This window comes from Pseudophryne corroboree, chromosome 7, assembly GCF_028390025.1.
Source record: "Pseudophryne corroboree isolate aPseCor3 chromosome 7, aPseCor3.hap2, whole genome shotgun sequence".
Classification (NCBI taxonomy): domain Eukaryota; kingdom Metazoa; phylum Chordata; class Amphibia; order Anura; family Myobatrachidae; genus Pseudophryne; species Pseudophryne corroboree.
In genome coordinates this window covers 317,855,976-317,869,360 of record NC_086450.1, presented here as the reverse complement: position 1 = coordinate 317,869,360, position 13,385 = coordinate 317,855,976, and the positions used below count along the sequence as shown (strand labels likewise).

Here is a 13,385-nt window from a genome sequence, read left to right as displayed (position 1 = left end):
CCGGGACCTTCATCTTTCACATCCTCGGACCATCACTGAGGGGTATATTTAATTGGTGTCGAAAGTTGCCGTCTGTCGAAAAGATGGCAGTTTTCGACTTTTTAAGGTCGAATCATGATTCGACCTATTCAATCCCAGCTGTTTTTATTCGACAAGTCGGGGAATTCGACTTGTCGAATAGTACGTGAATCGGCAGTATAGCTGGCGATTCATGTACTTTTTAGGGAAACTGGGCCAAATTCGACAGGATTTGGCCCTGTTTCCCACCATCTCAGTCCGACATAAAAAAATGTCAGACAGAGATTAGGGACCGTAGTGGAGGAGAGAGGGGGGAGAGTCGCGGGGAGACGGTGGAGCCGCGGGCAGCTAGACCCCCCCAGCGGGGCGTGATGGAGGCGGGCAGCGCCGGAGACGGGGAGCCGCGGGCAGCCAGACCCCCGGCGGGCAGTGCTAGAGACGGGCAGCACCTGAGATGGGGAGCTGCGGGTAGCCAGACCGCCTGCGGGCAGTGCTGAAGACGGGCAGCGTCGGAGACGGGGAGCCGCGGGCAGCCAGACCCCCGGCGGGTAGTGCTAGAGACGGGCAGCACCTGAGATGGGGAGCTGCGGGTAGCCAGACCGCCTGCGGGCAGTGCTGAAGACGGGCAGCGTCGGAGACGGGGAGCCGCGGGCAGCCAGACCCCCGGCGGGCAGTGCTGGAGATGGGCAGCCGCGGGCAGACGGGGTGAGCAGCGCTGGAGGATGTCACAGCCGCAGCTCACAGCAGCGTCCACCCGGCTCCAGCAAGCAAGACCTCGCTTGCTGGAGCCGGGTGGACACTGCCGTGAGCGGCGGCTGTGATGCGGGGATGACTGTCAGGCAGAGAGACAGGGGGGGGGGGGAGGGACACACACTGGGGAGAGCCTCGGGCAGACTGGGGAGGGCAGCGCTACAGCAGCGGCTATATAACTGTTGCTGTAGCGCTGCTCTGCCCAGTCTGCCCGCAGCTCTCCCCCGTCTAGCTCCTGCATCTCAATTCGACTTTTTTAAAAGTCGAATTGAGATAACATTGAATAGCCCAAGTCGGATCCATTCCGACAAATAAATGTCGGAATGGATCAGACTTCAATTGAATATACCCCCATATCTTTTGTGCCACTCAAACAAATGTGCACGTGACATACAAAAGATTCAGTGGGCATTTTGTTAAATTTACCTAAAAAGTTTGTTAACGCGTTGCTCTACTTTTGATCTAAGCATTTTTACCAAAAAAAAAAAAAAAACTTGCACAGTATGGTTTAATTTATTACAAGTACAGTCTCGTTATTTAATAGCCACACCTGGTATGATAAATACTGAAAGCTTTCACTATATATTAATAAAATAGTAGTAAGCTTTACAATATTCAAAATGTTAAGAAAATAATTTTCCCATTTAACTAGTAATGGAAAACTGCAAACCCCCATTTCTTTGTAGGTATTCATTTAATTTCAACAGTGTTGAAACCTGTCAAATCAACAAGGAAATTAATAGGTTCGTTCTTTTCAATGCATGTCCACAAACATTAAGAAAAACAAATACCAGCTATTTTGCAAATTATGGTGATTTCTTTTGCGGGGGAAAGTGTAAAGTTGGGGAGGAAATTGGTCAGTTAACGTTGATAGTATAAACTATTAGAAAACGGAACCAGAAAAATCACTTACATAAATTTTTTATTACTACTACTGCAACTAAAACCTATTCAAATAAGCAGCCTACCCCATATGGGTACGCAAAAAAATCTGTGAACCCAGGGCGACATGGGGGTGAGAATGGGCAAGATGAGATGACAATTCCACACTGTTGCGATGGTATTTTGCCCCGCTTCCAACTAACTGAATCAACCTCTAAACAACTTTGTATATAGCATTTCCCTATACACCTACCGGCAGTGGAAGTGATTTTGCTGTAACATAGTAACCATATAAATAGGTGACATAATGAATATTAACTAATACCTTATGGATCCTTTATTTCTCACTCATCCCATTAACAGAATGCAAATATGCATCTTGGCTTGTGGCTAATGACACCACTGGTAATGGAATCCTCTAACCAATATATAAAGGGTAATTCCATGATTATGTCAACCAGAACATCTTTTCCTGAAAATGGCCACAATTAATCTTGTAGTGAAAATTTATATTCTCTGAAGTTAATATTTTGTAAAACTAAAGATGATAAACACCTGTTTTTCATATATCATAATTTGGCAGCATTGTTTATTCAAGGTGGCAGTCTGTGGAAAGGGGTGGTCTTCAGCTTGCCGGCTGTCGGGATCCTGGCGCACAGTATACCGGCGCCGGAATCCCAACACTTTTTCTCCCTCCATGACCCCACCCTGGAGGGAGAATAAATAGTATGGCACGCCACCGTGCCCGCAGCGTGGTGAGCGCAGCGAGCCCGCAAGGGGCTCATTTGCGCTCTCCACACTGTCGTATGCCGGCGGTCGGGATTCCGGCGCCGGTATGCTGGTCGCCGGGAGCCCGGCCGCCGGCATACAATACTACACCCGTGGAAAGCTGTGGTGATTTTGTGCCTTATTTGACAACTGTTTACAGGTATGTAATTGTCCTTATATTAAATAATGACTTATAATGATTATAAGAATCTTACCAGAGCCACAATTTGATAAAAGGCTTAAACTGTATTTTCAAGATGTTAGCTTTGATAATGATGTAGTTTAATTGGCAGATTTAAATGGTTTTTGCAAGTATTTTGGAACATGTCGTGTCTGTCACAGGAATAATGTTTACTTATAAAATATTTACAAATACTTGAAATTTCTTATCTTCTTTACCCAACAACTATCATTCTCAGTGTTAAGTCATGGAACTGTAGGTTTCATATTTTGGAAGATTTGGAAGGAAGTTATACTCATCCTGAATTTTTGTTCCCGTTCAGTGTCGTGTCTTTCACATAATATTTGTACCTGTATAATTCTGATAATTGCAGAATTAAACTTCCCTGTTACTTTAACAGTTAACTGAATGATTATAGTTTATAACTAGCATAGTTTGAAGAACTTCTGATATTTTATTAATGAAAAAAATAATCATCATTATTCTTGCAGTGAGTCATTTGTCGTGTCTGTCACAAATGGAATTGCCCTAAACCGAAAACATCTGAATTTGTTCCAATCATAGCACAGCATTTACATCAATGCATGGTGTACTTACTGGCTGAGTCAGTTTCATGTACAGGGAAAAGCCAGAAAACATGCAGTACAGTGTAATGACACATACTGTAGTATATTTAATTATGCAGTAATGCAATAAAGAGCTTAATGCAAACAAGCAGATAACTACAATCTCTATGTCAACTTTTTAGAATTATCCCAAAATAGGCCTCCTTTGTGACATCACTGGTGTACATTTCATCCAAATCTGTAAATTGGCAGAAAAAAAATGTGCATCTAATTTAGGATTTTCAACTAATCTAGAATTTAGTGACAAACAAATGAAGAACCGCTAGTCTTCAAATCAATTATGTAAATGATGCTGGCAAGCATCCTGGCTGAAGCAAATTATTCAAACATGCATTATCTAATGGAACTTCTCGAATATATTTAAGACAAAATAATCCAAAATGAAGCAGCTTCTTAAATGTACTAAATATTCTGCAAAAAAAAGATTTTTTTAAATCACTAAATGAAGAGAAACTACAGTATATTTTTCATATTATAGGGCAAACGGTTGTTTTATTTCATTATTAAGCAATTACACACCAAATCGCAAAAAAAAAAATATATATATATACCCACAAATGAAATTTATTTATCCCATTTAAAATAAGATTTTACTTACCGGCAAATCTATTTCTCGTAGTCCGTAGAGGATGCTGGGGACTCCGTAAGGACCATGGGGATAGACGGGCTCCGCAGGAGAGATGGGCACTTTAAGAAAGAATTTAGTTCCTGGTGTGCACTGGCTCCTCCCTGTATGCCCCTCGTCCAGACCTCAGTTAGAGAAACTGTGCCCAGAGGAGATGGACAGTACGAGGATAGGATTTTGTTAATCCAAGGGCAAGATTCATACCAGCCACACCAATCACATGGTACAACTTGTGATAACTACCCAGTTAACAGTATGAAAACAACATATCAGTTCAAGACCGATGCAACTATAACATAACCCTTATTGAAGCAATAACTATATACAAGTATTGCAGAAGAAGTCCGCACTTGGGACGGGCGCCCAGCATCCTCTACGGACTACGAGAAATAGATTTACCGGTAAGTAAAATCTTATTTTCTCTAACGTCTTAGAGGATGCTGGGGACTCCGTAAGGACCATGGGGATTATACCAAAGCTCCCAAACGGGCGGGAGAGTGCGGATGACTCTGCAGCACCGATTGAGCAAACATGAGGTCATCCTCAGCCAGGGTATCAAACTTGTAGAATTTTGCAAAAGTGTTTGAACCCGACCAAGTAGCAGCTCGACACAACTGTAGTGCCGAGACCCCCCGGGCAGCCGCCCAAGAAGAGCCCACCTTCCTAGTGGAATGGGCCTTGACCGAATTTGGTAACGGCAAACCAGCCGTAGAATACGCTTGCTGAATCGTGTTACAAATCCAGCGAGCAATAGTTTGCTTTGAAGCAGGGGCACCAATCTTGTTGGATGCATACAGGACAACAGCGCTTCAGTTTTCCTGACTCTAGCCGTTCTGGCTACGTAAATTTTCAAAGCCCTGACCACATCAAGTAACTCGGAATCCTCCAAGTCACGTGTAGCAACAGGCACCACAATAGGTTGGTTCATATGAAAAGATGAAACCACTTTTGGCAGAAATTGCGAACGGGTCCGCAATTCTGCTCTATCCATATGGAAAACCAAATAGGGGCTTTTATGTGACAAAGCCGCTAATTCAGACACTCGCCTAGCCGAAGCCCAGGCTAATAACATGACCACCTTCCACGTGAGATATTTCAACTCCGCCGTTTTAAGTGGTTCAAACCAGTGTGACTTTAGGAAACTTAACACCACGTTAAGATCCCAAGGTGCCACCGGAGGCACAAAAGGAGGCTGAATATGCAGCACTCCCTTTACAAAAGTCTGAACTTCTGGGAGAGAAGCCAATTATTTTTGAAAGAAAATGGATAGGGCCGAAATCTGGACCTTAATGGAACCTAATTTAAGGCCCAAATTCACTCCAGCTTGTAGGAAGTGAAGGAAACGACCCAGATGGAATTCTTCTGTAAGAGCATTCTTGGTCTCACACCAAGAAACATATTTTCGCCATATACGGTGATAATGTTTTGCTGTTACTTCCTTCCTAGCCTTTATCAGCGTAGGAATAACCTCAACCGGAATGCCTTTTTCTGCTAGGATCCGGCGTCCAACCGCCATGCCGTCAAACGCAGCCGCGGTAAGTTTTGGAACAGACAAGGCCCCTGTTGCAACAGGTCCTGTCTTAGAGGAAGAGGCCACGGATCTTCTGTGATCAGTTCCTGCAGATCTGGATACCAGGTCCGTCTTGGCCAATCTGGAACAATGAGGATTGTTCTCACTCCTTTTCTTCTTAATATCCTCAACACCTTTGGTATGAGAGGAAGAGGAGGAAATACATAGACTGACCGGAAAACCCACGGTGTCACTAGGGCGTCTACCGCTACTGCCTGAGGGTCTCTTGACCTGGCGCAATACCTCTGTAGCTTTTTATTGAGGCGGGACGCCATCATGTCTATCTGTGGCAGTTCCCACCGACTCACAATCTGTGCGAAGACTTCTGGATGAAGTCCCCACTCTCCCGGGTGTATGTCTGCTGAGGAAGTCTGCTTCCCAGTTGTCCACTCCCGGAATGAACACTGCTGACCGTGTGCTTACATGATTCTCCGCCCAGCGAAGAATTCTGGTGGCTTCCGCCATTGCCACTCTGCTCCTTGTGCCGCCTTGGCGGTTTACATGAGCCACTGCGGTGATGTTGTCTAACTGGATCAGAACTGGTCGGTCGCGAAGTAAGGTCTCCGCTTGACGTAGGGCGTTGTATACGGCCCTTAGCTCCAGGATGTTGATGTGAAGACAAGTCTCTTGACTTGACCAAAGACCCTGGAAATTTCTTCCCTGTGTGACTGCTCCCCAACCTCGGAGGCTTGCGTCCGTGGTCACCAGGATCCAGTCCTGAATGCCAAATCTGCGGCCCTCGAGAAGGTGAGCACTCTACAGCCACCACAGTAGTGACACCCTGGCCCTGGGGGACAGGGTGATCAACCGATGCATCTGAAGATGTGACCCGGACCACTTGTCCAGTAGGTCCCATTGGAAAGTCCTCGCATGGAACCTACCGAAGGGAATGGCCTCGTATGAAGCCACCATCTTTCCCAGATGCACTGACACCTGTTTTGGTTTCAATAGGTTCTTGACCAGAGTCATGAGTTCCTGGGCCTTCTCTATTGGGAGATAAACCCTCTTCTGGTCCGTGTCCAGAATCATGCCCAAGAAGGGCAGACGAGTCGTAGGAACCAACTGCGACTTTGGAATATTGAGAATCCAGCCGTGTTGCTGTAACACTTTCAGTGACAGAGATACGCTGTTCAGCAACTGCTCTCTTGATCTCGCTTTTATGAGGAGATCGTCCAAGTACGGGATAATTGTGACACCTTGCTTCCACAGAAGCACCATCATTTCCGCCATTACCTTGGTGAAAATCCTCGGGGCCGTTGAGAGACCAAACGGCAACGTCTGAAATTGGTAATGACAATCCTGTACCACAAATCTGAGGTACGCCTGATGAGGTGGATAAATGGGGACATGAAGGTACGCATCCTTTATGTCCAGTGACACCATAAAATCCCCCCCTTCCAGGCTTGCGATGACCGCTCTTAGCGATTCCATCTTGAACTTCAACCTTTTCAAGTATAGGTTCAGAGATTTTAAATTCAATATGGGTCTGACCGAACCGTCCGGTTTCAGGACTACAAACATGGTCGAATAATAACCCCTTCCCTGTTGAAGGAGGGGAACCTTGACCACCACCTGCTGAAGATACAATTTTTGTATTGCGTTTAACACTATTTCCCTCTCTTGGGGGGAAGATGGTAGGGCCGATTTTTAATACCGGCGAGGAGGCACCTCTTCGAATTCCAGCTTGTAACCCTGAGTCACAATTTCTATTGCCCAAGGATCCACCTGGGAGTGAACCCACATGTGGCTGAAATTCCGAAGACGTGCCCCCACAGGGCCCGGCTCCGCCAGTGGAGCCCCAGCGTCATGCGGTGGATTTTTTTAGAGGCCGGTGAGGACTTCTGTTCCTGGGAACTAGCTGCGTTGTACACCTTCTTTCCTCTGCCCCTACCTCTGGCAAGAAAGGACGCACCTCGGACTTTCTTGTTTCTTTGTGAACGAAAGGACTGCATTTGATAATGCGGTGCTCTCTTAGGCTGTGAGGGAACATAAGGCAAAAAATTTGACTTTCCAGCTGTAGCTGTGGAGACCAGGTCCGAGAGACCTTCCCCGAACAATTCCTCACCCCTGTAAGGTAAAACCTCCATATGCCTTTTTGAGTCGGAATCACCTGTCCATTGCCGAGTCCACAGGACCCTTCTGGCAGAAATCGACATAGCGTTTATTCTAGAACCCAGTAGACTAATGTCTCTTTGAGCATCTCTCATATATAGGACAGCGTCTTTTATATGCCCCAGGGTCAATAATACAGTATTCTTATCTAGGGTATCCAATTCCTCAGATAAGGTATCCGTTCATGCCGCTACAGCACTACACACCCAGGCCGACGCAATTGCCGGTCTTAGTAAGCTACCCGAATGTGTATAAATGGACTTCAGGGTAACCTCCTGTTTGCGATCCTCAGCAACTTTGAGAGTAGCCGTATCCTTGGACGGCAGGGCTACCTTTTTGGATAAGCGTGTTAAAGCTTTGTCCACCCTAGGGGAGGATTCCCATCATAACCTATCCGTTGGCGGGAAAGGATACGCCATAAGAATATGTTTGGAAATCTGCAGTTTTTTTATCTGGAGATTCCCAAGCTTTTTCACATAACTCATTCAGTTCGTGTGAGGGGGGGAAAAATTACCTCAGGCTTCTTTGCCTTATACATATACACCCTCGTGTCAGGGACAGGGGTTTCCTCTGTGATGTGCAAAACATCCTTTATTGCTATAATCATATATCGAAGGGATTTAGCCAATTTTGGCTGTAACTTTGCATCATCGTAATCGACACTGGAGTCAGAATCCATGTCGGTATCAGTGTCAACAATTTGGGGATAGTGGGCGCTTATGAGACCCTGACGGTCCCTGCGACATAGGGTCAGGCATGGGTCGAGACCCTGACTGCCCCAATGCATCAGCCTTGTCAAATCTTTTATGCAAGGAATTAACATTATCATTTAAAACCTTCCACATATCCATCCAATCAGGTGTCGGCGCCGTCGGCGGAGACACCACATTCATTTGCTCCCGCTCCTCTCCCACATAGCCTTCCTCATCAGACATGTCGACACAAGCGTACCGACACACCACACACACAGGGAATGTCCTTTCTGAAGACAGTTCCCCCACCAGGCCCTTTGGAGAGACAGAGAGAGAGTATGCCAACACACACCCCAGCGCTAGAATATCCCAGGAATAACACAGTAACTTAATGTTAACCAGGTAGCTGCTGTATGTTATAGTTTTTGCGCCTAATTATGTGCCCCCCCTCTCTTTTCAACCCTCTTCTACCGTGTATCAGCAGGGGAGAGCCCGGGGAGCTTCCTCTCAGCGGTGCTGTGGAGAAAAAATGGCGCTGGTGAGTGCGGAGGGAGAAGCCCCGCCCCCTCGGCGGCGGGTTTCTGTCCCGATTAAACAGTAATTTTGGCGGGGGCTCATACATATATACAGTGCCCAGCAGTATATATGTGTTCTTTTTGCCAATATGAGGTCCCAAATGCTGCCCAGGGCGCCCCCCCCCCTGCGCCCTGCACCCTTACAGTGACCGGAGTATGTGAGGTGTGTGGAGCAATGGCGCACAGCTGCAGTGCTGTGCGTTACCTCTAGTGAAGATCATGAAGTCTTCTGCCGCCTGTGAAGTCTTCTTTTCTTCTCATACTCACCCGGCTTCTATCTTCCGGCTCTGCGAGGGGAACGGCGGCGCGGCTCTGGGACGGACGGCGAGGGTGAGATCCTGCGTACCAATCCCTCTGGAGCTAATGGTGTCCAGTAGCCTAAGAAGCAGGACCTAGCTTCAGAGAGTAGGGCTGCTTCTCTCCCCTCAGTCCCTCGAAGCAGGGAGTCTGTTGCCAGCAGAGCTCCCTGAAAATAAAAAACCTAACAAAATACTTTCTATCAGTAAACTCAGGAGAGCTCACTGAAAAGCACCCAGCTCGTCTGGGCACAGTATCAAACTGAGGTCTGGAGGAGGGGCATAGAGGGAGGAGCCAGTGCACACCAGGAACTAAATTCTTTCTTAAAGTGCCCATGTCTCCTGTGGAGCCCGTCTATCCCCATGGTCCTTACGGAGTCTCCAGCATCCTCTAGGACGTTAGAGAAAGTAAAGTTTAACAACTGAGCAATGATTGTAACGAACATTGCTAAAAATTACCCAAACTGTATTAACCACAACACTAAGCAGGAGTTACTATTAGCATTAAACGTGTCCTTGCACCAAAGTGTAACACATTACATTCAGCCACTTTCCTCACCTTCAGTCTCAGCGCTTGCCTTAATCCCTTTTAAGCCACTCTCTGTAGATTTAGCCTTATCAGGATCTTCTTGGCCATCAGGGACCTTGTCCTCTTCTTCTTCTTCCCCAACATTTTTATAATTTGGCCTTTTCTGAATCTTTTTTGTGCCTTTCTGACGATTAATTTCAAGGGATTTTTCTAGGGATTCCTGTGGCTTTATAAAACACCTAATGTTGGATTCCTCCTATAGAAAAATATGTTTTAGTGACATAAAATAAGAAATACAGCAAATAGAATGATGTAGAAGAGTAGGTAAGCAAGGGTTCATTACTAAGCAAGTTTTACTAAAATGTGAACATGCGTACAAGTTTGAGGTGGATGAGCAAGAACCAACCTATAGCCAAACTACTGAAACAACCTTGCGCTTGAAAGAGCAACAAATAACCATTAAAAGCACTAATACCTCACTGGGGTCTATTCGATTGAAGTCAGAATTGCTGTCAAGTCGGAAAGACCGTAGTTTTCTAATGGAGCGGCCGTTTTTCCGACTTGTCGGCAATTCCAACTTGTCAGAAAATACATGGATCGGCGGATTAGCCACGGATCCATGTGTTTTGTTGAATTAGCAGACCGTTTTTTGGCCTGTTTTCGACAATGCTGATCCGACTTCAAAAAAAGTCGGATCAGCATTGTCAAAAACGGGCAAAACCTGTCGTAAATTCCCGCTAATTGAATACTGCACTCTCGGATCTTCTCTGTCGGAGGATCAGACATGCATTGAATAGACCCCCACTGTCTCTAAATAATTTTCCCGCGGCGGTGTTAAATAAACAATGCTGGTACTCCAGTTAAATCTAATCATTTAATAAACAAATGACGTAAGGTTAAAAATTTTCCTTTAAAAGCTGTTACATTTATCATTTAGCCCAACACCTCACCTCCCCTCCCCCACATAAAAAAGCAAGAAACAGTCCCCAGGGTTGTAAAATCCTGAATTCTACAAACTACTTCTAAAGTTTTCAGGACACGAGACTGCACATGTACAGGAAGGTATTTTATACGGCGGATAGAGAGATTTGTCATCTCAAATTACAGATGTGTCCTTAATACTAGCCTCAATATGCTATGTGACACCTAGTGCAAGTGAGCCACCAGGTCCCGTGCGACTCCTCTAGCCCCGGGCATCTTTTCCACGCTTCTTTATCTGAAAGTGCATCTTAGTTGCAATGTGGATTCATTTGATGTGTGACACTTGTATATTTGTATTCGACTTAGTCTGTATAGGAAGTACAATGGAACTTGGCATAAAAAAAAATGGCAGCTGTTTCCTAGCACATCGTATACAGATTCCGATTCAGTCCCACAGATATAAAAGTGCAGCATGTCAAATTAATCTGCAGAGTCTCTGGTGCCTCCTAGTCACACTGTGTCTAAGATGCAATTTCGGGTAAAACGACACAAAAAAGATGCAATCAGCTAGCAAAGTCGCACAGGACTTGATGTGTCAAGAGGGCCTGTTTGGCGTGAATGTAGCAATAGTGTAGGAGGACATCGCTAGATACTGATATTTCAGAAGTCTGTGCATTGGATCAGACAGCTTTCTATAATAGTCAATAATCGTTAAGTGGTTCTAGGACTGTAACCAGTAAAGGAAATTGTCAGTACTACCACTGGCCTGCATTAAGGCAACTGCTTCTTCAGCATCTCCTGATTCACTGGCAGATTTATCAGCATTCTAAAGAGGACAAGTGGAGGCGTGCCTCATAACAACCAGATTCTAGCTATCATTTTATTGAATGTACCTGAAAATTATAGAATCTGATTGGTTTCTATGAGTAACAACTTCACTTGCACTTTTTAGATGGTTTGATAAATAATAAGAATTTACTTACCGATAATTCTATTTCTCGTAGTCCGTAGTGGATGCTGGGGACTCCGTCAGGACCATGGGGTTTAGCGGCTCCGCAGGAGACAGGGCACAATAATAAAAGCTTTAGGATCAGATGGTGTGCACTGGCTCCTCCCCCTATGACCCTCCTCCAAGCCTCAGTTAGGATACTGTGCCCGGACGAGCGTGCATAATAAGGAAGGATATTGAATCCCGGGTAAGACTCATACCAGCCACACCAATCACACCGTACAACCTGTGATCTGAACCCAGTTAACAGTATGATAACAACGAAGGAGCCTCTGAAAAGATGGCTCACAACAAGAATAACCCGATTTTTGTAACAATAACTATGTACAAGTATTGCAGACAATCCGCACTTGGGATGGGCGCCCAGCATCCACTACGGACTACGAGAAATAGAATTATCGGTAAGTAAATTCTTATTTTCTCTAACGTCCTAAGTGGATGCTGGGGACTCCGTCAGGACCATGGGGATTATACCAAAGCTCCCAAACGGGCGGGAGAGTGCGGATGACTCTGCAGCACCGAATGAGAGAACTCCAGGTCCTCCTCAGTCAGGGTGTGCCCCTGACCAAGTAGCAGCTCGACAAAGTTGTAAAGCCGAGACCCCTCGGGCAGCCGCCCAAGATGAGCCCACTTCCTTGTGGAATGGGCTTTTACTGATTTTGGCTGTGGCAAGCCTGCCACAGAATGTGCAAGCTGAATTGTACTACAAATCCAGCGAGCAATCGTCTGCTTAGAAGCAGGAATACCCATCTTGTTGGGTGCATACAGGCTAAACAGCGAGTCAGATTTTCTGACTCCAGTCGTCCTGGAAACATATATTTTCAGGGCCCTGACAACGTCAAGTAACTTGGAGTCCTCCAAGTCCCTAGTAGCCGCAGGTACCACAATAGGTTGGTTCATGTGAAAAACAGAAAACACCTTAAGGAGAAATTGAGGACGAGTCCTCAATTCTGCCCTGTCAGAATGAAAAATTAAGTAAGGGCTTTTATATGATAAAGCTGCCCATTCTGACACACGCCTGGCTGAAGCCAGGGCTAATAGAATCTTCACCTTCCATGTGAAATATTTTAATTCCACAGTGGTGAATGGATCAAACCAATGTGACTTTAGGAAACTCAAAACAACATTGAGATCCCAAGGTGCCACTGGGGGCACAAAAGGAGGCTGTATATGCAGTACCCCTTTTACAAACGTCTGAACTTCAGGCACTGAAGCCAGTTCTTTCTGGTAGAAATTTGACAGGGTCGAAATTTGAACCTTAATGGACCCTAATTTTAGGCCCATAGACAGTCCTGTTTTCAGGAAATGTAGGAAACGACCCAGTTGGAATTCCTCTGTAGGGACCTTCTTGGCCTCACACCACGCAACATATTTTCGCCAAATGCGGTGAAAATGTTTTGCGGTTACATCCTTCCTGGCTTCGACCAGGGTAGGGATGACTTCATCTGGAATGCCCTTTCAGGATCCGGCGTTCAACTGCCATGCCGTCAAACGCAGCCGCGGTAAGTCTTGGAACAGACAAGGTCCCTGCTGGAGCAGGTCCTTTCTTAAAGGTAGAGGCCACGGTTCTTCCGTGAGCATCTCTTGAAGTTCCGGGTACCAAGTCCTTCTTGACCCATCCGGAACCACGAGTATCGTTCTTACTCATCTCCTTCTTATGATTCTCAGTACTTTTGGTATGAGATGCATAGGAGGGAACACATACCCTGACTGGTACACCCACAGTGTTACCAGAGCGTCCACCGCTATTGCCTGAGGGTCCCTTGACCTGGCGCAATATTTGTCTAGTTTTTTGTTCAGGCGGGACGCCATCATGTCCACCTTTGGTTTT

The 13,385-nt window shown here is 45.8% G+C and overlaps 1 protein-coding gene across 6 annotated transcripts in view; it reads right to left on the bottom strand.

Annotated features, from left to right (window-relative positions):
* The window catches only part of CLEC16A (C-type lectin domain containing 16A), a 954,241-nt gene that overhangs the window by 584,651 nt on the left and 356,205 nt on the right, over positions 1–13,385 (bottom strand). For all 6 annotated transcript variants that reach the window (XM_063934295.1, XM_063934294.1, XM_063934290.1 and 3 more), the window contains exon 10: positions 9,655–9,880. In XM_063934295.1, coding sequence (XP_063790365.1) covers positions 9,655–9,880 — 226 coding nt within the window. The remainder of the gene's footprint in view (positions 1–9,654; positions 9,881–13,385) is intronic.